The sequence below is a fragment of the Pantherophis guttatus genome, chromosome 6 (assembly GCF_059756535.1).
Source record: "Pantherophis guttatus breed Tessera chromosome 6, ASM5975653v1, whole genome shotgun sequence".
NCBI classification, from domain to species: domain Eukaryota; kingdom Metazoa; phylum Chordata; class Lepidosauria; order Squamata; family Colubridae; genus Pantherophis; species Pantherophis guttatus.
Window position 1 is genome coordinate 65,413,830 of NC_142068.1, and position 27,245 is coordinate 65,441,074.

General features: G+C 35.0%; 1 protein-coding gene across 24 annotated transcripts in view; it reads left to right on the forward strand.

Moving 5' to 3' along the window:
• Positions 1–27,245, forward strand: part of JAKMIP3 (Janus kinase and microtubule interacting protein 3) — a 110,912-nt gene that overhangs the window by 69,653 nt on the left and 14,014 nt on the right. For 11 of the 24 annotated variants that reach the window (XM_087871659.1, XM_087871660.1, XM_087871657.1 and 8 more), the window contains 13 exons: positions 1,223–1,342; positions 6,152–6,298; positions 6,837–6,968; positions 8,178–8,213; positions 8,601–8,660; positions 10,436–10,564; positions 11,210–11,338; positions 13,887–13,970; positions 17,644–17,706; positions 21,658–21,756; positions 23,930–24,028; positions 24,138–24,197; positions 26,830–26,895. In XM_087871659.1, the coding sequence (XP_087727785.1) occupies positions 1,223–1,342; positions 6,152–6,298; positions 6,837–6,968; positions 8,178–8,213; positions 8,601–8,660; positions 10,436–10,564; positions 11,210–11,338; positions 13,887–13,970; positions 17,644–17,706; positions 21,658–21,756; positions 23,930–24,028; positions 24,138–24,197; positions 26,830–26,895 (1,224 nt within the window). The remainder of the gene's footprint in view (positions 1–1,222; positions 1,343–6,151; positions 6,299–6,836; positions 6,969–8,177; positions 8,214–8,600; positions 8,661–10,435; positions 10,565–11,209; positions 11,339–13,886; positions 13,971–17,643; positions 17,707–21,657; positions 21,757–23,929; positions 24,029–24,137; positions 24,198–26,829; positions 26,896–27,245) is intronic. The other 13 variants (XM_087871664.1, XM_087871670.1, XM_087871674.1 and 10 more) reach the window with 5 other exon arrangements.

The following is a 27,245-nucleotide window of genomic DNA, read 5'->3' on the forward strand; positions in this document are numbered from 1 at the left end:
CCAGCTCAGATGTAGTCAGATGACATCCTGAGTTTTTGGTTTGCTTTTATTTTGCCACACTACTTGCTTTTTTTTTAAGCAACTGTACCTTACCTTGAATGTGTGCCTAATTTGACATTGTGAGACTCACAACGCAAACTTATACATTAACCTATTAATAGCTGTCTGCTAGTTTTCATGGAGGCCTTCAAATATCTGTGAAAAAGAAACATGATGGCAAAATATGTCCTAAGTCTCATGACTAATCCTAATGGATTGATTGTGCTTTTGATGTTAGTCAATGTTCTAGACTCTAGAAAATAAATGAGGTGCCAACTAATATGCTTTTTCTTCCATACTCTACAATTTCTTACACCATTCAGTCTAAATTCACCTTTTATCTTGGCTTTTGACGTAACTATGCCACCTCTTCCAGCTTCTATGTTAATTTGCTAACTACAGATTTTTCCGTCACATTTGTTAAACTTTTCTTTGTTGAATCTCATCAAGGTTTCCTTTGTATTGCTTAATTTGACCTATAGATTTTTTTTTCAAAAACATAAATATAGATATTGTCTCCCCTTTGTTCAGAGCCTCTCCTGCACCTGTTGAATGAAGAATCCTAGCCCTGTTGAGTTTCTTTGGTCCTTAAATGCTCATGTTTGCTTGAAGTAAATTTTCCAACTAAAGTAAATTAAAATTGCTACTAAATAGGAAAACAGGAAGGAAATGTTATTATAACTAAATTGTTTTTTGCTCAAAATAAATAAAATTGCCTATTCTTATAGCTATCTTTAAGTGACTCAGATCAGTGTTCTATTAAATTCACAGTTCCATGGGAGCCAAATGGATACAGTGGTTTGTTGCACACACTTAATACACATTATATGTCAGTTTTAATAAATATATTATCATAGGAGAAAGAGACATGGCTCATCTAAAGTTCTCAATTCAACAGTGGCATAAATATGAAACACTGTAGTAATTCTCAATCATTTATTTCACATTTCCAAAACAACACTTGTGAGTCTGTGTTTATTTACACATTTTGTTTTCATTTGCCTCTTCTCTTGCATAATAGTTTCTTTCTTAATTTCTGTTAGTCTCATCTTTTAGTATTAAGGTACAGATTTTTAGAATTAGTAATGGATGGAATCTGAAAAGGAAGAAGATGGGAATTGGTAGAAAGTTCTAAAAAGTGTTTCCTTGTTGAACAGTTATTTGCAGTTGTTTTTTGTTTTAGGAACAGCAGTTGGACGAAAGGGATGCTCGACGTTTCCAACTTAAAATAGCCGAATTAAGCGCCATCATCAGGAAACTCGAAGATCGGAATGCATTATTGTCAGAAGAACGAAATGAACTTGTAAGAAATCATGTGCTTTTATTTTATTTTTTTTAAATAAACCTTATCTGGCTAACTGTAGCTCTGTAGAAGAGCCAAGTCTGGAAGTCAAAAATTAGGAAGATTCAAGTAGCATTCTTTTAAGATTAATGACAGAGGTGAGTTTCAGCAGGTTCTGATCAGTTCTGGAGAACCGGTAGCAGAAATTTTGAGTAGTTCAGAGAACTACCTCTGACTGACCCCACCCCCATCTATTCTCTGCCTCCCGAGTCCCAGCTGATTGGGAGGAAATGGGGATTTTGCAGTAACTGTCCCCTGGATTGGGGAGGGAATGGAGATTTTACAGTATCCTTCCCCTGCCACGCCCATCAAGCCACGCCCACCAAGCCACATCCGCAGAACCGGTAGTAAAAAAAAATTTGAAACCCACCACTGCTGGAGAACCAGTAGCAGAAATTTTGAGTAGCTTGGAGAACCGGTAGTAAAAATTCTGACTGGCCCTGCCCCCATCTCTTCTCTTTTTTCCCAAGTCCCAGCTGATCGGGAGGAAATGGGGATTTTGCAGTATCCTTCCCCTGCCACGCCCACCAAGCCATGCCCACAGAACCGGTAGTAAAAAATTTTGAAACCCACCACTGATTAATGAATTTTATTGAAAGGTATAAGTTTTTTTCTGCTTATGTCTTTTAATAAAATTTGTTAGTCTGAAAAGATGCTTCCAGGCTTCTGGTTTCTTTTTGACTAAGTTAATGAAGGGGTTAATATACTGTGGAAGCACAACAAGGTGACATTGACCAAGTGTCCTAACCCCAGGAAGGGTAAATTTAAACAGACAAAGTCATTCCTATGATTAAAATAATTCCACTCAATCAATTGGGTAGTAGAAAAAAAAGTCTACCCCAGTTAAGATGGTTTTATATACTTTGTCCTCTAAGAAAAAGAAATGAAGAGGAAAAAATGCCCGAAAAAGCAAGCCTATGCCTATTATGGACTATGCTTCTGCTATCTCTGTGCATTTCCATGTTGATAGTAGATGACCTATAGAAGGATTGGGATGTGATGTGAAAATATGGCTCTTCATATCTTGCTTAATCTCTCAATGGACTTTTATACCATCACTCATAAAGCTATTGGATGAGGCCACTAATGAGGGACATTAATACACAGTTGAGTCAATTGCATGGACTTTGGCTTTCTCATGAAGATGTGGCTTGTAATTTGGAAATCACAGCTAGGGTCTCAGCTTCTGCTTGGAGAACAAGTGGCAGTGATAGCTAAGAGGCCTTTGTACTGATTTATCCTGTGCACCAGTTGTAGATTTTCCTGTGATTCACACCTTGTTCACTTCCTGGAAACTGCATTTGGCCCAGACAATCTCGAAACTACATTTGATCCAGAACAGTGATGAAATCTAAAATTTTTTACTACCAGTTCTGTGGGCATGGCTTGGTAGGTGTGGCGTGGCTTGGTGAGTGTAGCAGGAGAAGGATACTGCAAAATCTCCATTCCCACCCCACTCCAGGGGAACGTTACTGCACAATCCCCATTCCCTCCCCATTCCTGAGGGAAGGATATTGCAAAATCTCCATTCCCACCCCACTCTGGGGCCAGCCAGAGGTGGTATTTGTCGGTTCTCCGAACTACTCAAAATTTCCGCTACCAGTTCTCCAGAACCTGTCAGAACCTGCTGGATTTTACCCCTGGTCCAGAATGCAGCAGCTTGTGCATTTATAGACATTAGTATTTGTCCTTATGAATTAGCTTTGATAATAAATAAATTATTTAAATTTATTTACATAAATGCAATTAGATATTTATTTAAATAAATATTTCATTTAAAACATTTAAATATCCCATTAGGTAAGGCAAGGCTACCAGATTCTATGCTGGATCTGATTTGGATGCCATCAGTCATCCTTTGATATCTAAATTGGTAATTTTTTAAAAAAGAAATTAGCTTATAATCTATGGTTGATCGGTTCTTTAGTATAATATATTCTATCTGTATCATTCATTTAGTTATATATGAGACAATCATAAGTTGCCTGTTGCCTGTAAAAAGAGGCTAAAAATGAACTTTTGCAATAAATTGACACTTGAATTAATTTAACCAATTATTCACTGAGACAGAGTTATATAATGCTCAAAAAACCATATTTGGTAATGACAAGTTCATACTTATTTTATAAAGCAATTTAAAATTTGGGAGTAGAAAATTTTGGGAGGAAACAGAATAACAGAATAACATAGTTGGAAGGACCTTGGAGGAACCTTGGAGGTCTTCTAATCCAACTCTCTGCTCAAGCAGAAAATGCTATAGGATTTCAGACAAATGATTGCTAATCTCTTCTTAAAAATCTCCAGTGTTGGAGCATTCAGAACTTCTGAAGGCAAGTCATGCCACTGATTAATTGTTCTCACTGTCAGTAAAGTTCCCCTTAGTTCTAGGTTGATTCTTTCCTTGATTAGTTTCCATCCATTGCTTCTTGTTCTGCCTTCAGGTGTTTGGAGAATAGCTTGACTCCCTCTTCTTTGTGGCCGCCTCTTGGATATTGGAACACTGCTATCATATCACTCCTAGTCCTTCTTTTCATTAAACTAGACATACCCAATTCCTGCAACCGTTCTTCATATAGTTTTAATCATCCAGCAGAGGAGAGGAGTAATGATGTTGTTGAGATAAAACCTCGATTGCTGTGGTTTGTTTCATTGACTTTTTCCATGTGCAACCACAACTTAGAGCTAGTTAAATACATTTACATCCAGCCAACCATCCCTAAATGCAACTCTCTTCAAACTGACAAATTACACAGATGATATTTTCTTCCCATATCTGAATAAAATTCCATTTAAAGGCTAGTTAATGGCATCTGTGGGAGGTAAGGTTTATTTTTCATAGAGCTAATGCAATAAACTATAGTGGCATATGAACAAGGGAGACAGAATACATTTATAGAAGTCATTAAAGCAGAAGAACTGTAGTTAGATCTGGGGCTATGTGTGGGATTTATTTAGTAGAGGAGGCAGCTGCAAAGCTTTTCTCAGTTCCTTAATGAAATTTTAGCCGTGCAACTGAATATTTTCCCCAACATATTTCATTCCCAAAATAGCGGGAGAATGTCTTTCAAATGCTAATATTGGAATTCCTGTATCAACCAAATTGATAATTAAGTGTGTAAATCATAGATTGTTTTGCATACAATTATGAGTTCCATCTCAGGAAGCAAGTAAAGCCATTTATATAAAATAGATTGTGCAAACAACCTCTGCTTCTCCAGACACCTAGTGAGAGGGAGGGAGGGAGGGAGGGAGGAAGGATAGGTACAATAAAACATTTTGGGATTATTTCAACATATCTTTTCATTGATTGTATGCTTTGAAAAACTGGAAACATAAACCTAAATGTGTACATTTGAATTTGCTAGTATGTATTAGGTTTGAAAACAGTATAAGGCAGCCTTTCTGCGGATATGCTACTCAAAAAAACTATGCAATTTCCAGAGAGGATGTTATTTGCAGAAGTCCAACACATCTGGTGGGAAATAGATCAGAAAAGGTTGATGGGCGGTTGCATCATGATTGTAATCTAACTGCTAATGATTCAGTGGTCACTTCTGTTGTGATTTTTAGAATATTTCTGTTAAAAAAGTTTCAAGAGCGTATATAAGCTTTTGCCTATGAATCAATATGTTCATGTACACCTAGCTGGTAATACAATAATCTAATGTTTGCCACACATACAACCTGAAAGAAATGTTACATGCAAATCTACCCTGTGTAATGATGGCTTGATCATCATTTTCAATGAATTTGCCACATAGCAATAGAGGAGACTTCGAAAGGGATATTATTTCCTCACTCCAAATTGATTGCAACCATCTCTAGCTAACCAAAAGGGCACAAAATAGGATTTTAATATCCTTTGGGGATATATGTAGTATTTTAATCAATAACACCCCTAAATCCAATTACAAACCACCTGAAATGTCTCTGAAACAGAAACATTTAGTATCAATGAAAAGACCATATGGAGCAAAAAAAAACCTAGAGAAAATCTAGATAAGCTAAAAAAAAATTCTATGAACTGAATCAAACCATTATAACCTTCCATAGGACCATGAGGAAATGAAGAAGCTTGGTGAAATATCAATAATTCTCATCCAAAGCAGGTTTTTCCCAACCTAACTTCCTCCAGATGAACTCAGATTGAAATGCCCAACTACTGGTAGCTATGATAATGCAGTGCCAGGCTGAGGAAGGTAGAACTAAAAACTCACAGAAAGAAATGTAAACAGACCTCTGCTGAAAAGGGCAAATTGTGTTTCTGTTGGCAAAGGATGTAGAACAGGAGTAGAAAGTGGGAAAGAAACATCTTCAAGGAAAAACAAAGTCCAGTTGCCATTTGAAAAAGCACCTTTGGGACTCAGACAGAAGAACAGCTTAATTCTAAACTCTTATAGGTATCTTCCACATGTTAAAAGAATTGTGGTTGTTTTGGAACAGCCTCCCACCTGAGATCTGAGGGATTCCCTTTTCAGAGAGCTGTGAAGACCTGGCTTTTCCCCCAAGAATTGATTGGGCTGTGGTGATAGTTGAACTGCAAGGATTTTGGTTTGGCACCTGGAAGAATTACTATTTGTTTTTAACCATATTTTAATGCATGGTTGTGAGCCATATAGAGTCATTATATGAGATAGGCTGCCATACAGGTCTTTAAATAAAATTAAGTCACTTTGGTTAGCAATAGCATCCCTTATAAATGCATTGGATTCTGTATGGCAGCCACACTTACACAACTATGTAAATATTATTGGTTTCTCTACTTTTCAGCTGAAACGTGTACGAGAAGCTGAGAGCCAGTACAAACCACTGCTTGACAAAAATAAACGTCTAAGTAGGAAAAATGAGGACTTATCCCACACCTTACGTCGTATGGAAAACAAACTCAAATTTGTAACACAAGAGAACTTAGAAATGGTAAGTTCTTGTACAAATGAATATGAGGTTACTATACAGTTCATTAGTGATAGGTTCTGACTTTTAAATTAGAGAAACTTTGAGGAAAATATTATTGCTATCTAAAATTTTGCTGGCAATCTGAACTAATCAAACCAATTCAGTTTTTCAGCTCTGAACAGAACTTCAGTTTTGATAGTTTTTAAATGTCAAAATTGAGGTGAATGCTATTCAAAAATGAATCTGAGCACATTCCATCCTACTCAGTTTGATTAAAATGAATAATGCATTCTGGGGAGAAGGTGAATGGAACAAAAAAGGAAAAGGGCAAGAACAAATGAAATTCTCCAGTGTTTCTAGGTTTGTTTTATAAAAGTGTATAATATGTAACTCATTGTGCTGACACATTTAATTAAAGAAACAGGAACTGTTTCAGTAACTTACTGGGGCCAATTTAAAATAGTGGAAATCATGTGCAGTCAAGCTTTACCAGGTAAGGTAATAGATAAATGAATTCCTATAATAAATAATTTCTCGGTGTTTGTTCTGTTCCTTTTAGAGACAAAGAGTGAGGACAATAAGAAGACCAAGTTCTTTAAATGATCTTGATCAAAATCAAGATGAAAGGGAAGTTGACTTTTTGCGGTTACAGATTATGGAGCAGCAGAATATCATAGATGAGCTTTCAAAGGTAACAAAAAATTTTTGTCTTCTTGGCATGACATTAGCTAGACTGCGTCCTTCTGTGTGGGATAAAAACAAGACCTTAACTTAATGTACACAGTATAAGATGACCGTTATTAAGCATTGCTAAGCAGAAAGTTGAAAATCTTTCATTCAATAATTCATGTAATATCTAGACTGATGGACAAGATAAAATTTCTGAGCTACATGATTATATTAATTATAACTATATAATTAATTTATGCTAAACGTGATCATTGTTTTCTCTTGGCAAAAATCTAGTTTTCAGATTCAGTAATAAAAAAAGTTCTATTGTATTTCACTTCACACTATAAAAGTAAAGGGCATAATATAAAACTGAACACTTATGTTTCTACATTTGGGATTCATACAGTGAGATAAAAATTACTTTCCTTCTTTCCTTCTTTTATCTTGTTTGCACTAGAGTTAGAACAAGAGTTTTTCCGATTTGGAGGGTGTGTAGTCAATTGCCTCACCAATCTCTTGTTTTGTTTGAGTTCCATTAAAATGAAATTAACAGTATTATCAGTACATTACTCTGCCCTACCCAATCTGATGTTGCCCAGATATGTTTGACCACAATTCCTTAAATGCTGGGTACAAGAAGTTGTGGGAACTGTGGTCTAACACATCAATAATTTATCTGTTATCTGAATGAAAGTTTCACAAATTTCTTCAAAGAAAATAATGGCTTGGTAAAAGCTATGGAACTTTAGGATTAGAGTTCTTTAAATCTAGAGTTTATTTATTCATTTATTCATTCATTCATTCATTCATTCATTCATTCATTCATTCATTCATTCATTCATTCATTTATTTATTTATTTATTTATTTATTTATTTATTTATTTATTTATTTATTTATTTATTTATTTATTTATTTATTTATTGGTTCAATTTATATGCCGCCCTTTTCCGGAGACTCAGGGTGGCTTACAATGCGTTAAGCATTGTAGGGAAAACCACCCCCTTCTGCTAAACCTTAGATATTTCGGTATTTTGGATTCCCAGCTAGCATTGTTGCTGATCATCCAGACTGGTCTAAATATCTAATTAATAATTTAAAAGTTAATTTAAAGCCAATGGCACAATAACAATTTGTCCAAAAGTGTATGGATGAAAAGGAAATGAGGATATTCAAAATCTTTATTACCGTCATACACTCTAACTTTTTCTTTTAATTCTTTTAAACTAGACTCTAGAAACTGCCGGCTATGTGAAGAGTGTAATAGTAAGTAACATTCACATTTGATTTTGATTTTCATATATGCTTCTCTGTGTTCTGCCTGGGATTATTCAGCTATAGATATTTAATGATATTACATATTAATAGCAAAATAATTTATTCTAATTACTAACACAGATATGAGCCACAGAATTTCCTCTAAGGTAGTAGAAAATTAAGAGTAAACCAAAGACAAATCATGTTCCTAAAGTCTGATGATCACATTTTTCACTTCAGGGGGGTTTGTTTTGTTTTTTGTTTTGCTATATTTTGATTTGCACCATAAATTATCCATACAATTTGATTGCCAAACTCATTCCTCATTTCACACCTTCTATAAACATGTTTCATATGCAGAGTTCAAACTAGTGTTTGTTCTTTTCTCTCGGACAGGAGCGTGACAAGCTTTTAAGATACAAGAAACAAAGGAAGAAATTTGCAAAATTTCCCAAGGTAAGCGAATAATGTAAAAAAAAAAAAAGAAGCTTATTTGGGGGCAAGTATTATGAAAGATTCGATGGAACAGTGAAAGACACCATTTGGCTGAGCATCTGGATTCCCACAGATTTAACCAGAAGCTTTTGAGAAATTTAGATCTTTCTCCACTATTAATTCACAGCATCACCTGCCCTTCAAAACTATATTAATTCAATCAAAACATGAAGATGTTTAAAATAGCATCATCAAAGTCACTCCAGTCATGAATTGAGGTTAGCTCTAATATAAAATTATGTAGACAAATGCCATTAAGAATGTCAAAAAAATTACTGATAACTTATTCCAATATTTAAATTAATTCAAATTGTGCCTTCTCTAAAATCTTCTAAATAGCACTCAACAATGAACTAAAGGGCCACCATCAGTGAGCTGTTGGATAGTATTACTTGGTCTGCTGTGTGGACGCTTGGGTGGTTTAGGGGTGGGGAATTTTTGGTGGGTGGGGTGGGGTGTCTGGAGATAGTCATGTGTGTTGGGCTTGGTCTCTGGGTGTTATGTCATTGTATGGGTATATTGTGTATATAGGTACAATGACAATGACATTATATATATATAAATAAAATTTACAAAGAGGCAGATACTTTAACTTAAGTTTTAAAAGCTCAGTTGAAGGACGTGAAGACAAACTGGTTTTCAGAGCAGAATGTTCAAAATCTCTCCACCACCCATTAAAAAAATTACTTTTTGAATTAAAATGTCACTGATTGTGGTTCACATTGCAGGTGGGTGAATAGAAAAGTGATGAATCTGACAATCTTTATTCCAGAACATCTGGCAGCAGCTTCTTGGAAGGTGGAAGAGCTCAGCAAACCTTTGCTCTTTCCTCAATATTTCTTCCTAAAGTTCAGGAGCTTAAACATCTCCCAATAGTGAATCACAGCAAAGTGAATTCCAAGGAATTTCTACTTGCTTTCTTATCTTGACTAAAATAAGCATTTTCTTCCTTGCTCATTTGGAGTTGTCTTTTTTTAATGAAAATAAAGTAGGGATATTTCCCTCCTCCATGAGTTCAATAGCTCCAACTCTTTAGAATACCAGAAAATTGGGGTTTTATTGGTAAACTATAATCTAGTTTCATATATTTTCAGTCAATATCTGAAAGGATGCCAATCTGTTTTCTTGTTATCTTTTTAAAGACAATGTAAGTCCTTCCATAGAGCTTTTTCATCCCTACAAGTCCCTAAATTGATTCCCTAGATTTTGTAAAACCTTCCATTCTGACTCTCTCCTTCCTCCACCCATTCCTTCTTAGTTTATATCCCTTCCTTTTATCCCTTTTTTAAAGCTATTCTTCCTAAACCTCTTTATCATTGTGAAGGTCCATATAAAGATTTTCTTCCAGTTCACATTCCGTCTTTTTATGCACTGAAGGAATAGTCAGAGATGATAACGCCAATTTTTTATCCCACAATAGATTAAATTTCAAGTTTACTCTCATTTGTGATGATTCTACACTGAAATTATAGAAGATTTATGCTGGCTCAACAGCAGCTTTGGTATTCATTAATGATTCGGACACTATGAATTGTACTTGATGGATAATCATTATTTACTCTTCTGCCCCATTTATATGGCAGATCTGATAAACTACTATATAATGAGAAAAGTGCTGAGATTCATAAATAGCACTGCATTATGGAAGAAGGAAATCTAATTATTCCTTATGTCAGTTATGCTTAACATCTTTGCAACTTTGGCTTGTTTGTACTTACACATTGTCATTTGGTCAGAAGCCAGTGGTGGAAACATTTTTTGGGTACGATGAAGAAGCATCTCTTGAATCTGATGGCTCTTCAATCTCATATCAAACGGATCGAACAGATCAAACTCCCTGCACGCCAGATGATGACCTGGAAGAGGTAATTTATGATATGTATAATGTTCAAGCAAGAGTTTATGCTTAAAGAGATATTATATGGAATGTAATTAAATGTATTCTTGTTTTAGTAGTAATAATATAAACTTTACAGTATACCATTAACCATGATCAACAAGGTCTCTTCTAGAGCTAACTTCAAAATGGAGAATATTTTAAGTCGTACATGAAAGACTTTTCTATTTTATATTTAGAGTGAGGCACTGGAGATGGTCTCAGCTCCAATGGTTTGAGCCCTAGCACTGCATAGCAGGGTGAGCTCCTGTAACTCACCTCACCTATCAGTTCAAAAGCATGTTTTATGCAGATAGATAGATGATAGATAGATAGATAGATAGATAGATAGATAGATAGATAGATAATAGATAGATAGATAGATAGATAGATAGATAGATAGATAGATAGATAGATAGAGACAGATACCACTTTGATGGGTAGATGGATTGTTGCTCTGTGCAAGCAGTCAGATTCCTAACGGCTCTGAACTTTTCCAGGTGCAACTCCTGTTTGCAAGGCAGCTCCAGGAAGGGAAGGGGCCTTTGGTGACACTGCAAAAACAGCCACTTGAGTTCTGATTTGTCAGGATAATTGCATCTCCAGTTCAGTTTTGCATTCCTTCTCACACTAGGGTATGGCAAAAGAAGAAACGGAATTAAGATTCAGGCAACTGACAATGGAATATCAAGCTTTACAGAGAGCATATGCACTGTTGCAAGAACAAGTTGGAGGAACGTTGGATGCTGAGCGAGAAGTTAAGGTCTAAATGGCTTATATTACATGAAAGTAAAAACTTGTGACCGTATCATGTTGTTCCTGAACTCTTTACGATTTTTTCTATTTCCCTCCCCTTCATATCTTTGCTTTAGAGCAGGTGTGTTCAATTTTGGCAACTTTAAGACTTGTGAACTTCAACTCCCAGAATTCCCCAGCCAGCCAAGTCTTAAAGTTGCCAAGGCTGGACATTCCTGGTTTAGAGAGACCTATTTAAAAAGATATGCAGAGAATGGGGCATTAAAGATGCACTACATGGTTTTATGCTTTAGTGGGAACCACCCAGGGGTTTGCTATAAGCTGGGCAGCTGTGTAAATATTTTAAATGAACAAACTAATAAATAAATAGTGGCTGGGAGTGTATGTGAAATTATGGGAATACTTGACATCTAACAAATTTGCTTTGCTTCTCCCATCAATAAATTAAAAATTACACTTATTAAGAAATCCCTTGATTGCTGCATTGCAGGCCACATATTTCCAGTATCCCACCAGCAAAACCAGAGCATCTAAATCATGCCTTTCTGTCTCTTTTTCTTTTCTTTTTTTCTTTTCCTGGCATACTACATTTTCTTGTTGATTTAAATTTGGAATAAAATTATGATTTTCTATCTAAAGATGAAGAAAATTACTAAAGATTTACATGCAGGCAAACACCAAGAGAGTCCTCATTAGCTTGCAAAGAGTGCTTAAAGGAAAACCCTTGACATTAAAATCTATGGAAATTCTAATAATAATAATAATAATAATAATAATAATAATAATAATAATAATAATAATAATAATAATAATAATAATAATAATTTTATTTCTATACCGCCCTTCTCCCGAAGGACTCAGGGCGGTGTACAGCCAATTTAAAAACACAAGACACAACAATAATTAAAAATTAAAATAATTAAATAGATTTGGCCGATTTAAAAACACATGTCTTTAAAATATTTTAAAATACATGTCTTTGAACATTAAATGCTTTTTAATTAATGAATTAAATATTAAAAATATTAAATACATTTCAGAAAAATATATTCCAAATTGAATAATCTGAGCATGTTGATTTCTGTTTTCTCTTCCTTGTGGATCACCTTTTTCAGAAAAGTACCTTGTACAGATTTCTGATAATTTGTGATCATGAAATACATGTTTTCCTCTCTTTTTTCATTTTTATTCCTGTTGCTAAAAGAGTTGTTGTATACGGAAGTTGGGAAGAAGCTTTTCTAGGCATTCTATTTTCTTACAAACTAAGCTTCTTTTCCAAAGTAGATATATCTACCCGAACTTTCTAGTGTGTAAGTGAATCAATTTTCCATGGCAAGGAACTGTTTCTTTCAAGTATCATTTCTAACCTGTTGACTTGTTTAAATATCAAGGCTATGCAGTGAGACAAATTAGTGATAAGGTAATCAGATAACTGGACGAGAACATTCCCACATTAGTTTCCTAAAACCAAATTCTTCCTGTCTTCATCCATTCCTTCCACTCTCCACTTATTTATGTTAAGATGTGAAAATATGTACCAAATATCACTGAAATATCCCATATCATCTGATATATTCCTAGGCACTGGTCTTGAAATCTGATTGTTTGTTTAAACATAAAGTCTTAGGGAGTAAACTGGGTTTTTAAATTTGATGAATATGCATTCTAGCCATGTTGTATTTGGGATGTCAGAGCAAGACCAGTTTCTTCTCTTTTCTGGACATGTGACAAGGCCAACTGCCTCCACGATATAGGATTTATCCTTCGAATAATACCTCATGGAATATCAAATGGAAATCTAATAACATAGTTATCAATCTGCTTCCATATTTTCCAACGATCCAGTTGGATTCAATTCAAACACACATGAAAAACTTTCTGAGTCATGTCTTGAAGATCAATGTGTTTATACATTATATATATATAATATTAAACATTAAATGAAATTGACATAAGGTGGAAATAACTGATCAAGTCATCCCTAGTTAGGAAGTAAACACCCCTAACGATGTTTTACTTTTAACAAATTTCCTGAATGAAATTGGAATTCAATGACATTATAGACAGAAATGCTAGAAAATAAAGAAGTGAAGGATGGTTAGTAAAGTTGCACAGGCGCATAATTTTTCATCTTTTGGTAATTTCCTATGTTACTGACATGTTATTAATTGTTATTAATAACTTGTTATTAATCATGTTATTAACATGTAATGTTAAACATTAAAAATGGAATCAATTTTTAATCATCTAAAAGACATAGATGATACAGGATGATGGACATGAAAATGTGTCCCTGAAGTATGAGGAATTGGTATAAGAGACCTATGGCTGTCTTTAGCGTGTATCAATTCCAATTTTATATCCCTCCATGCAAACATGTGTTAGGGATAAAATAAAAGTATAATTAGCACTTCAAATTATTTGAATGTGTGACTAGATGTTTGAGTGTTTGCAAGTATTTGCTTAGGCCATTCAACTTTGTAAGAAGACTGCACTGTAATTTAGCATAGCAGCAATCAGAGTAAGTTTCACATTTTTTCAATCCCATCCTACAGACTCGTGAGCAGCTTCAGGCAGAAATCCAGAGATCCCAAGCTCAAATAGAGGATCTAGAAAAGGCACTTGCTGAACAAGGACAGGTAATATACATTGGGAAAAAATGTTTTGTGTTAATTCACATTACTTACATTACATTACATTATTCACAGATTTATCAAAAGTTATCACTATAAGATAACTAGCAATAGGTTCACATGGAAGCATGAACAAATGTATTCCAATGTGAAACAGTTTTCCAAAAAATTAATCCATTGAATTGAAAATGGTTCTAAACATTGTGTTTTGGATGAAGCAGGCTTGTTTTGGGGCTGAACCATGTCTGTAATCTTTTATCCCTTTTCCATTTCACAGGATTAATTTCTGGAAAATCAGTGAATGATCTAGAGGGAGAGTGGATTTAATTCTAAATTAATTTTCTTGATCATTCCATTCATGGAACTTAAGTCTAAAATATCCATATATGTAAAGCTAAATCAGTTTTATATCTATAAAGTAGCCCAAGTGAAGTCTCTCTGTCATGACTGGAAACAGAAATAGAATTCAGTTCCACATTTTCTGATTCTTTCTTTCCTCTAACATGCAAGTTATAATTGAAATTATATTCAGATAATCCAGTTCCAAATTCTGGATTGGTTACCTTATTTAGCAGATCTTAATTTACTATACACATTTCCTGGTTTTATTTATTGATGTTTATTTATTAGATTTATATCCTGTGTTTATTCCAAGAGCTCAGGGAAGCATACATAGCACTTGAATTTCCCCTATAAAAACAAGTTCGGTGAGAGAGCGACTGGATCAAAATCACCGAGTAAGCTTTTGGCTGAAGGTAGATTCAAGTCGAACATCTTCCCCACTATATCACATAATGAACCATGGTGGCATGGTGGTTAGAATGTAGTATTTCAAGCTAACTCTGCCCACTGCTAGAGTTTGATCCTGACCTGCTCAAGGTTGACTCAGCCTTACATCCTTCCAAAGTCAATAAAATCCAGATTGTTGGGGGCAATCTGCTGACTCTGTAAACCCTTTAGAGAGGGCTGTAAAGCATTATGAAATAATATATAAGTCTGAGTGCTACTGCTATTTGCCATAGCTTGGTAGAAGAACAAGCATATTGGAATCCTGGAGTCCATTTTTACTGATGCTCCTTTTCTGTCCATTAAACAATGCTTTATTATTTTGTGTGAATGGAGCAATGAGTATTAAAATTCAAAGCAGTGCATGCAGAGAGAGAAAGATGATCTTAGAAAACATACAAATGCCAGAAAACGAGAACTGTCTTTCGAATAGCACGGTTCAAGACCATTTTGAGTTTTTTAAATCAAACTCCAGCACATTTAATTATACTTGAGAATCAACAAGAAGCTAATGTAGGATGGTCAGAATGTAACTTACTGTAGGTTCTGCCCCTAAAACTCACTGAATTCTGTGTTTCAATCTACCGGAAAAAAAATACTGTATAAAAAGACATAAAGTGTAAGCTTCTATATTTAATGCACACATTTTATGCAGTTTTGACATCAAATATACATTTCCACAGAGTCCATATTTTTATCAGTTATATTCTAAACATAATAGTAGCAAAGTAATGGAACAACAGAACAAGCAATAAAAAGAAAACAGCGATATAAGAATAAAAGATGGATGAGTAAGGAAGCAGAGAATGAGGACAGAGATGGGGTTTGCTATCAACTGAGTAGCCCCCTCCGGTGTGATTTTGTCTTTAACAGCCTGTCTTTTTCATGTAGCTGTAGAAGTCAAGCCAGCTACATGCCTCATGGTTTCTTTTCACTTTTCAGGGTGAACCTCTCATTTTCTCTCCTATCCTTACCATCATTGTAGAGTTGTTGAGATTTGGTAGCCTTTGTTGGGCAGGCTAGGAATGCCTTTAATCCAAACACTTGTTTCTTCTCTTCTTACTCATTCTTCCTTGCTGCCTACTCACTGACTTGCTTAATTTCCAATCCTTTGATTCTTTTTTCCTTTTCAAGCACTGCCTCTGCCCAACTCTGCTGCCTAATCTCATTTCCAGGTGGAGAGTCATTTGATACTTATTTGATTTATTCTTGTTTTGTTTTCTAGGAGAAATCTACATTATAATAGCCCTAGAGAAAAGCTTTTTTTTCCCCCAGAAATTCACTTGCTAAATCCATAGCTTAGTTCTTTGCTTCATATGGTTTTAAACCCAGTTTTGGCTTTAAAAATGAGATTTTGGAAGGTAACTTGGATGTATATATTATTGAGGGATTGTTGGCACTCTCTGAGCTTGGTTGTTTTCTTGTAGATGTTTCATTACCCAAACTAGGTAAATATCAGTACTAGTTAGTAGTGAGATATGATCTCAGTTTATACGTATTCTACTGGCTTGTCCTGATAGTGTTGGTAGGGCTGGTTTTAGAGGATCTGTGATTTGACTGTTTACTGGCTGTTCCTTGGCATCAGATTGTTGGTCTGATGTTAATCTTGGAGTTAATTTATGCTCATCTGAGTGCTGAATGCTTTTTGTTCCCTTTTTGGCTTGTTTATTGTCTCTTTTGCATAGTATGTAGATATTGTTTATGTTTATGTGTCTATTCATCACCCAGATGATCAGGGATTAACACTAGATCTACAATCAAGAAGTAAACAATATGGAAATCAGGGAACTAACAACTCAGACAAACAAGATAACAGTAAACAAGAGCCTAATCAAGGAATCACCAAGACAATTCCCACCAATACTGACTGGGCAAGTCACTACCAGTATATAAAATGAGAGTAACATCCACTCCCTTCTAGCATTGATGATGTTACCTAGTTTGGTAATGAAACGACTTCAAGAAAACAGTCAAGCTCAGAGAGCACCAAGGAACCCACAGTTTAACCCTGAGCAACAAATATTCTCTTGTATTGTTTCACTCAGTTCAATTTTTCCTTAGTGTCTGATGATCCATATTTTCTCTCTCTTTAAGTTAAAATAATTTTCTAATTTTAGATTTTTTTTCTAGCTCTAAATTAGGCTACGGTATTAAGAACTAATATCAATTTCTCTTTCATATGTTAATGATTATTTTTCTCTTTCTTTGAGTGAATTGTACTATTGACCTTTAATGCCCATCATTCCAATGATTGTTTATGTGGAGATAGCTTACTGAGCTAAATTGATCTCATTGTCTGTGAGATCAAGCCAATTAATTCCCATTTCAATGAGAAATAACTATTCCCCAAGCTAGCAAGAAACCAGAGTCACATAAAATATAGGACATGAATACACTGCGTGTACCTTATCCCTAAATTAAAAGATTTCTCTTAAAAGCTCATACAAGAACAAAAGACATTGACAGTCATGGAAACTGCAATGCAAACACATCCAGATGAATATCAGGGGAAGGGTAATTTAATAGACAACAAAATTGCTTCTAGTATGATCCTGGATTTTGGAATTTCCTATTCTTCTGAAGGCTCCTATCCTTGTAAACTGGGAATGTAATTCATTGAAGAGGACACCTCAAAATTGTACATAATACACTCTAGGAGGATGTATTTCATTTCAGTATTCTTCAAAAGACAGATTATCAGCTGTTGGAAAGTCAGAATGTATTTTTATCTAGAAACTATTGAAGCCAAATCAGGAAGATAAATTTCAGCTGTGCTTTCCTTGTTTCTTATGCATGTATATGCTCTCTTCAAATGTTTTGCGTTTGTAAAAGATTTGTGGTGTTTCCCTATGTTTTTTTATAACACTGCGGGGTTTTTCTGTTTCTTTTTAAGGACATGAAGTGGATTGAAGAAAAGCAGGCTTTATACAAAAGAAACCAAGAGCTTGTGGAAAAGGTACATTCTGCTTTCATAGGGAATTTAAAAATAAGTGTGAATAAAAATTTAGAAAAATCTTTTTTTTAAAAAAAAGTTTTTTATTTTTTAAACAAAACATAAACATAAAAACATCCATCATCCATTCCAATTACAAGTAGTGTGTCGGTTGGTTACAGATCTTTTGTGCTTCATCTCGTATTCATCATTACAAATTCTCTAAACTCTTGTATTATCAAACATATATCTTTATATCATTATTCTCATTTATCATTCATTTAACAATGGCATTTTCATCCCATTAAAATCATTTCCATAAATTGTATTATAACATATATTTCATATTTCATTTCCATGTTTTATTATCTAGCCATTGATAAAATAAATCCCATATCTTATAGTATTGTTTATCTTCCTGTTCTCTAATTTCAAATGTCAATTTGCTCATTTCAGCACATTCCATAATTTTCCTAATAACTTCATCTTGTTTGGGTATTTCCTCATTTTTCCAGTTTTTAGCAAACACAATTCTAGCTGCTGTCAATACATTCACAATCAGGTAACTCAATTCTCTGTTATATATTTCTGGTAAGATCCCTAATAAAAAAAATCTCTGGTTTGAAATCAATGTGCTTTTTAATCATTTTTTCCAACCATGTGTGAATTTTAGTCCAATATCTTTTGGCTTCTACACATGTCCACCACATATGGTAATATGAGCCCGGTGTCTGATGATATTTCCAACACTTTTCCGATTTGTTCTTGAACATTCTGGCTATTCTCGTCGAGGGTAGATGCCACCTGTAAAGCATCTTATACAAATTTTCCTTATATGCTGTTGACATTGTCATTTTATAATTTTGCAACCACAGTTTTTGCCATTTCTCTAAATCAATTCCATGACCAAAGTTTTTCCCCCATACGATCATTGTTTCTTTAACTTGTTCTTCTTCCAATTTTACCTCTAATAAATAACCATATAATTTCTTAATTACATAGTCATCAGAACCTGTTAAAATTTTATCCAAATTAGTCAAATTATTATAAAAACCTACTGTTTTACAATCTTTATCATATCTAGAACATGTTTGTACATAAGAAAACCAATTCATCTTAAAACCTTGTCCTTCCAGTTCTTGCTTCAATTTAAGTTCACCCTTTTCATTCAATAAATCACTGTATCTAACAATTTATTCCTTTTTGAATGTTATTGAATGTGAAAAAGCTTCAATCATCGACACACAGACTAGAATTATATATAATATATAATGTCTTCTAAAATATCCCTGTGTTTTTGTTCCCTTAGACCTTAAAAAAGCATGCCACCCTAACAACAAATCATGTCCTTCTAAAGTCAATAATCTAGTATTCCTTAACATTATCCATTCTTTAATCCACATCAAACTTGTTGCTTGATAGTATAGTTCCCAATTAGGTAAACCAAAACCTCCTCTTATTCTAGCATCTTGTAACAATTTTAATTTTATCCTCACCTTTTTTCCCTGCTATATATATTTTAACACTATTTTATTCAATTCTTCAAAGTAATCTTTTCCCAATCTAATTGGGATTCTCTGGAACAAATATAAAATTCTAGGCAATATATTCATCTTAATAGTTGATATCCTCCCTATCAATGATAATTGTAAATTCTCCCATTTTGCCAAATCTGTACCAATCTGTTGTTTGAGTTTATTATAGTTATTTTCTTTAAGTGTGCTACATCTTGCTGTCAGGTATATCCCCAAATATTTCACTTTGTTTGTCACCTGCATTTTTGATATTTCAGCCAATTCTTCTTTTTGTTTTATTAACATAATTTTTATCAAAATCTTCGTTTTATCTTTGTTAATTTTCAAACCTGCTACTTTTCCATATTCTCCTATTTTATCTATCAACGTAATTATTGATACCAATGGATCTTCAAGAATAAAAACCAGGTCATCTGCAAACGCTTGTAGTTTATATTCTTCCTTTCGAATTTTCATTCCTTTTATTTCTTTTTTTTCTCTAATCTTTCTATTTAGCACTTCTAGTGTTAATACAAACAACAGAGCGGACAGTGGACAACCTAGTCTCATACCTTTTTTTATCTCAGTAGTCTCTGTCAATTCTCCATTGATCATTACTTTTGCTGTTTGTTTATAGTATATAGCTTCTATTGCTTGAATAAATTTTCTATCGAAGCCCATCTGCTCCAGCTGCAATAATATAAATCACCAATTCATATTATCAAAGGCTTTTTGTGCATTTAGAAATATCAAGGCCATTTGCTTTTCAGGGTGGGCCTCGTAATATTCCAAAGTGTCCAGAACTATTCTCATATTGTCTCTAATCTGTCTCTTTGGCAGAAAACCATTTTGATCAGAGTGTATAAAGTTGTTTAAATATCTTTTGAGTCTTTCTGCCAATATTGAAGCAAAAATTTTATAGTCTGAGTTTAGCAGGGATATAAGTCTATAATTTTTGATTTGTTGTAAATCAGTATCCTCCTTTGGAACAAGTGTAATATATGCTTCTGACCATGACTTGGGTATTTTCTTCTTTAACGTAACTTCATTCATAACTTCTAACAACGGGAGACTCAACATTTTCTGTATAACATTCCGCTGGCAATCTATCTGGGCCTGGTGCCTTCCCATTCTTTTGTTTTTATTTTTTTGTTTTTTAATTGCTTCTGTTAATTCCATCATTGTTATGTTTCTTTCTAGCATTTTTTCAGTATCTTTTGAAATCTGAGGTAAATTCGTCTTTTGCAGATATTGTTTAATATTTTCCTCTTCTATATTTTCTTGTTCATACAGTTTTCTGTAAAAATCTTGTATAATTTCTTTCTTCTCTTTATGCCCAAATCTAACTTGTCCTTGGTCATCCATTAGCTGTGTTATATTTCTTGATTGTCTTTCTTTTTTCAATTTATATGCTAACCATCTACCTGGTTTATTAGCATCTTCAAAATAATTCTGCTTAGCACTTCTAATTTTTTGTGCTAAATCTTCTTTCTCCATTAATCCCATTTTATGTTTTATTGTATCCATTTTTATTTTAATGTCAGGAAAAAGTTTTTAGAAAAATCTTAAGGCAAAAGAGCACTTAATGAAACATACGTATTTGGTAATATCCTCTGTCATCAAAAGGGAACATTATTCGAGTCCAAACTTACAGAAAAATTGTTACCAAACAAAAGTGGTTATTTCTTATAGACATCTTTATTTCAATTTCAATTCTGAAAATTAAAATAAGAAAGACGTAAACTATAACATTTGACTTTCATTTTTTGTTTAGAATTACACTTAGCCTTTCCAGTTTTCACAGATTGCATACCTTAGCTCTGAAATTTGTTTTTAAAATTTCTTAGTATTATTACTTACATATAGAAATATGAGGTTGAGCAGTGGTGGTTTGATAAAGCATAATCCTGAGTTAATGGTTACAGCCAGTGGTGGGTTCCTCCCGGTTTGGTCTGGTTCGGCCGAGCCGGTAGCGGTGACTATATGGAGTCACCGAACCGGTTCTTTCCCCCCGCCCTCCCCCCCGCCCTCCCACGTTATTCTTACCTTTTATTTGGTCCCACCCACAATCTATTGCTGCCTCCTGAGTCCCAGCTGATGACTAGAAGGAAAAAACTGTTTAAACTCTTGCTGTGGGGCTTCAAAGGGCTGTCCTACAGCTGATCAGAGTTAAAAGCAAACAAATGAGTCGGGTCGTAAGTGCGAGGACTGGTCGTAAGTGCGAGGACCTTCCAGAAATGACTCTAACCAGCTAGCCACGCCCACCTAGTCACATGACCTCCAAGCCACACCCACAAAATAAGCCACGCCCACAGAACCGGTAGTAAAAAAAATTAGAACCCACCCCTGGTTACAGCAAAATTAGAGCTCACATTTAGCTTTCATAATCAGTTCTATACTTACTGTGCAATTAAAACAAATTGTTGACACAAAAATTTAAAAAGAAAATCTGCTTTTCTAGATAAAACAAATGGAAATAGAAGAAGCTCGGCTAAAGCATGATGTTCAGGATGCTAAAGACCAAAATGAACTGTTGGAATTTAGAATATTAGAACTTGAGGTAAGTAAGTACTAGACGTTTTGAGTTCATATTTCCAAGTTTTGTCATGTGTTCCGCATTCACTATGGGTCATGGAACATCATTACAGTATAATCTAGAAAGCTCTGCCAGAATAGCTTCAACATAAGGCATAATTACATTAATTACTTGGTTCCATATATTGGGCAAATTCATATATTGGTCTTCAGCGTATTCTGATTTGCCAAGTGCAGTTTGTATCCCACTTCAGGGTCCTCCCCTCTTCCTTCTGTTGGCTCATAATTTTAGACAAAACAAATTGGGTTTGCTAGCATTGGCATGTTTAAACAACTATTTATCACTGCAATCCTATAGCAGAGTGACAAGCTGGGTTAAGTGGAAGCAAATACTGTTGAGGTGATCAGTATAAGCCTAATTTCATTAGCTTTAGCTTGCATGAGCCTTATTAAATTATAGTTTATAATCTATTCTTCAACCTGGTGGTCTTCAGGCGGTTCAGACTACAGTTCCCATCATCCTGCAGCTTTGCTTTAGATTAGACTAATTTTGCTTTTTAACAGAACAACCAATAAACGTGCAACCTTCTATATCAGGGGTGTCACATTGAAATCATCACGGCGTCACGTGACATATCAGGAATTTTTTCCCTCTTCGCTAAACCGGGTGGGGGCGTGGGCAGCGTGTGACGCATCTGGCCGATAAGCCGGGAGTTTGACAGCCCTGTTCCATATGATATGTCTAAGCAGCTCTGAATGTAAATAAATACAGGTAGTCCTCAATTTACGACAGCAATTGAGCCCAAAATTTATGTTGCTAAGAGAGATATTTGTTAAGTGAGTTTTGCCCCATTTTACAACTTTTCTTGCCACAGTTGTCAAGTGAATCACTGTTGTTGTTAAGTTAGTAAGCCGGTTGTTAAGTGAATCTGGCTTCCCCGTCGACTTTCTTTGTCAGAAGTTCGCAAAAGGTGATCACATGATCCCAGGACACTGCAACCGTCAAAAATATGAACCAGTTGCCAAGCATCTGAATTTTGATCACGTCAAAATTATTAACAACTGCAGTGATTCACTTAACAATGGTGGCAAGAAAGGTCATAAAACGGAGCAAAACTCACTTAACAAATGTTCCGCTTAGCAACAGAAATTTTCGGCTCAATTGTGGCTGTAGGTTGAGGGCTACCTGTACTAGCTGACAGGAATTTGTACCCATCTGCTAAATAAATGACAGATTTATATCTAGTACCTACTTCTGTATATCTTACCTTCTCTTTGGTAAGATTGAACATTGTCCCAGAATCAGAACTGATGCCATCTGGTGGTTCATGAGAAGTTCACCATTTTGTCTGGTTTGTCTTCATGTGTCTTTCTTAAGGTTTCAGCCCAAAGTCCATAATCCAGTATGATGAGCTTTTACAGTGAAAGTGAGGAAAACCTAAGTTTAAGAGGTGCTCACTGGTGTGACGTTACCTATTTTGGGTAATGAAACCTCTGCAAGAAAACAAAGCAGCTCAGAGGGCACCAAGGACCCTTCATGTCAACCCTGAGCTACAAATATTCTCCTTTATTAAATCTAAACTTCTCAGACTTTGTATTCCCAGCATATTGGAAACATAAAGATGGTATTATTTATTTGGAGGAAAATTTTAGTCTTCTTCATAGAGCCACTAATTGTCAAGACATTTTTGTGATGCTTCGTGATAGCACTTTAATGTTCTGACAATTTCCCTCTGGCCAGGGGGAAGGGGCTAAAAATAGCAGCTTGCACTGGCCTGCCCTCTTCTTTATTCACTCCTCATCAAGTCTGCTTTTTGTGATGAGGAAAAAGAAAGAAAAGCAGCATCAAGAAAACAGCCACAATGAAGGGATGCAGCAAAGTCTTCTAGAGCTGATGGCAAAACGCCATCTTCCCCTAAGGTAGAGAAGAAAAACTCCAAGAATCGTAAGGGGAAAATCCCCTCAGAAACTCTTTTTTTTGGCATTTCTTCAGGAACAGCAGCGGAGCTAATGAATTTCTGCAAGTCAAAGAGTCCAAATTCAATCCTTTAAAAAAGTTTATAATTTATCAATTTATATATTTGATTTATTTATTTATTTTTGTAACTTACATTGGAAAATTAACTAATGAAATTGTATTGTGGGCTAAGCTGATGATTAAGCCACACCTTTTTTCCCCACAAATAATTCAATTGTAGGAGCGAGAAAGAAGATCACCAGCAATTAATTTTCATCACATTCCTTTCACGGAAGGGAAAAGTCCCCTCCAAGTCTATTGCGAGGCAGAAGGAGTAACGGTAAGTAGTTCCCAGTTGCTCTTGTTGCTATTTTTAATTTTTGTTTCTCGCTTGGTGTAATATCGTGTTCTTTTCACATGCTGCTCCCTGTCTATTTCTCTCCCGTTAGGATATACTAGTAGCAGAGTTGATGAAAAAACTGGATATTTTAGGGGATAACGCCGTAAGTGTATGTTCCTTTAATTAATTGTGCATGTTTCAGTGAATGTGTTTTGTTCTTTTGTTCAAGTTGCATTAAATGCCCCTGTAATTGCTTTTATTTGTTATAATTAGGCAACATTCTGACATGGAGAAGTCCTTGTTTCAGACCAATACTTCCTCACACCTAGTTTATAGAGAATGTCAATAATATAAGTCAGGGTTGGGTAAACCCAGGTCACATGCAATTTCTCAGTCCTCCCCATCCTCAGAGACCCCCTGAAATGGACAGAACAAAAAAGTTTAGATTCGAGTTTAGGGGAGGATTAAAATATTTTTCTCTGGATGAAGTAGCTGAGGGCTGAAAACAAAGCATTATATAAGCATTAACCCTTATATCATCCGCTTGTGTGTTACCATTACACCAACAACCATTATAGTGCCCCCAATCTATTGTTTTGTAGAATAAGGCAGAAGTTGGCAACAAATAATCTGAAGGCCACTATCGCCTCTCCCAATATCCTATCAGAAACACTCAAAGTGGAGAGAGTTAATTTTGGGAGAGTGTGTGTGTGTGTGTGTCACAATGATGACCATGATCATGATGTCACTGGGTATGTTGTATCTTTCAGGCAAGGTACAACATGGAAAGTAATTTCCAGGCACAATAAAGTTACTTATGCCTGGTCTAAGGTATTTCACAAGCTAATTTAATATTGTAATATGGGGATTGGATATCCTTTACTGGTGTTTTGCTAGTGTTTTACTATTCTTTGCTATTTTTGAAAAGCCTGTGTGTGTGTGTGTGTGTGTCTGTGTGTGTGTATTAGAACATACCACAGCTTGAGACAAACATGACTGGAATAAATTAATTTTTGTTTATGTTGGGATGGTCTTTACAATCCAATTCCCATAGGCTTCATCTGGACCCCAAATCCTTTTTTAGAGGCCCCTCAACATTTATTTTATTTTATTTTATTTTATTTTATTTTATTTTATTTTATTTTATTTTATTTTATTTTATTATTTTATTTTATTTTATTTTATTTTATTTTATTTTATTATTTTATTTTATTAGAAAATTTACTGCTCATGGCACCATTTAATTTTCCCAATATGTCAGGGCAACATCTAATTGGAAGCAAAGAAAATCAGGGTAGCCTTTTCCTTCATTTAAGAGAAGTTATGTTTGTCTGAGGCTTAATCATATACCCTTCCCTTTCCAGATGTTTTAAAAATGTATTTAAATAGTTTATAGGGCTGCCCAAGGCGGCCCTGGTAGCTTACAGGAAACTATCAATACAAAAACAAAAAAATGGGCCATAAAAGTCGGAAATAGGCAAATTGGCACGCATTCACGGCCTGTCTTGTTATGAATTTATGAATCCCAGCCCCAAACCTGGCGGTAATAATCATATTTTTAGGTTTTTAAATGTTGGGAGTAAGGGGAGACCATTCCAAAGGGCAGCTTTTCCGTTTTGCCGAGATTGATCCAGGCATCAGCAGTTTTCAGATTTACACTGATGAGAGGGAAGCAGAGTGGGTCATAAATTAGGTTTCTCATTTCTTCCCACTGATTAACTTGCAAATACTGAGGCTTTTGTGGGCAGATGTTCAATGCAACCAATAGGCAATTATTTTCAGAAAAGAGGATTGGAGAACTCCAGATCTTTTGTGAAGTCGGGCAGGGGAGGGGGGAGATAAAGTGCAAATGGGCTTCTTATAAACAAATAAAAAGGCTGTTTTTCAGGATACCTCCAAATCACTTCACGGGGCAACATGGACTTGTTCCATGTATTGCTTTACAAAGTCAGAGATGCAATTCATTGTTGCTGGTCCAGATTTCTCAATTCTAATATCTGGAAATGAATAAACCTAAATAAATAACAAATAATGTTATTTATTTAGGCTTATTCACTTCCAGATATTAAAGGGTTATTTATTTACCTCATGCTTCTTTTAATATTTATTAAGAATTCATAATTGATGCTTCAGTAATGGAGTAAGCCAATATTTGTATAGACGTAGTCCTTGACTCACAATCACAATTGAGTTAAGAAAATTATGTTGCTAAGTGAGAAATTTGTTAAGTGAGTTTTGCTCCATTTTACAATCTTTCTTGCCACATTTGTTAAGTGACTCACTGCAGTTGTTAAGTTAGTAACACGGCTGTTAAGTGAATCTGGCTTCCCCATTAATTCTGGTTGACAGAAAGCCGCAAAAGCTGATCATGTGACACCTGGGTGCTGCAACCGTCATAAATATGAACCAGTTGTTGAGCATCTGCATGTAAATCATGTGACCATGGGGATGCTGCAAAGGTTGTAAATGTGAAAAATTGTCATAAGTCACTTTTTTCAGCACTGTTGTAACTTTGAAGAGTCTCTAAACAAATTGTTGTAAGTGGAGGACTACCTGTATTTATCGGGAATGGATTGTAGAGATCAACTCTTTTCAACACCTCCTGATCATGGTATGTTATCTTGAAATTATAATCAAGTAATATAATCAAGAAAGTATAATCAAGAAAATATAACCAAGTACTACTTTTGATTTATAGTTTTAAGAAATGTTTAAATATTCAGGGCAAGAGCACCTGGGAGACGGGAAAACAATGCAGAGATGTATGTTGTGATAATACCTTTATTCTGCTCTTAATTTAGAACTTAACGAATGACGAGCAAGTTGTAGTCATACAAGCAAGGACAGTTTTGACACTGGCAGAAAAGGTAACCGGGATGTTGTTTTTTTTTGCTGAGAGGGATTCAATGTCCAGTTATTATTAGCATAACTTTTTTTTTTTTAATTTGATTTATATGCTGCCCTTCTCCGAAGACTCAGGGCGGCTTACAATGTGCTCAGCAATAGCCTTCATCCTTTTGTATATTTATACAAAGTCAGCTTATTGCCCCCACAAACTGGGTCCTCATTTCACCTACCTTAGAAAGGATGGAAGGCTGAGTCAACCTTGAGCCTTGGCGAGATTCGAACCCTGCAGTAATTGCAGGCAGCTGGTCTTAAGCAGCTTAATAACAGGGTGCCTTAAACCCCTGTACTACCAAGGCTCTGGTGCAATTCT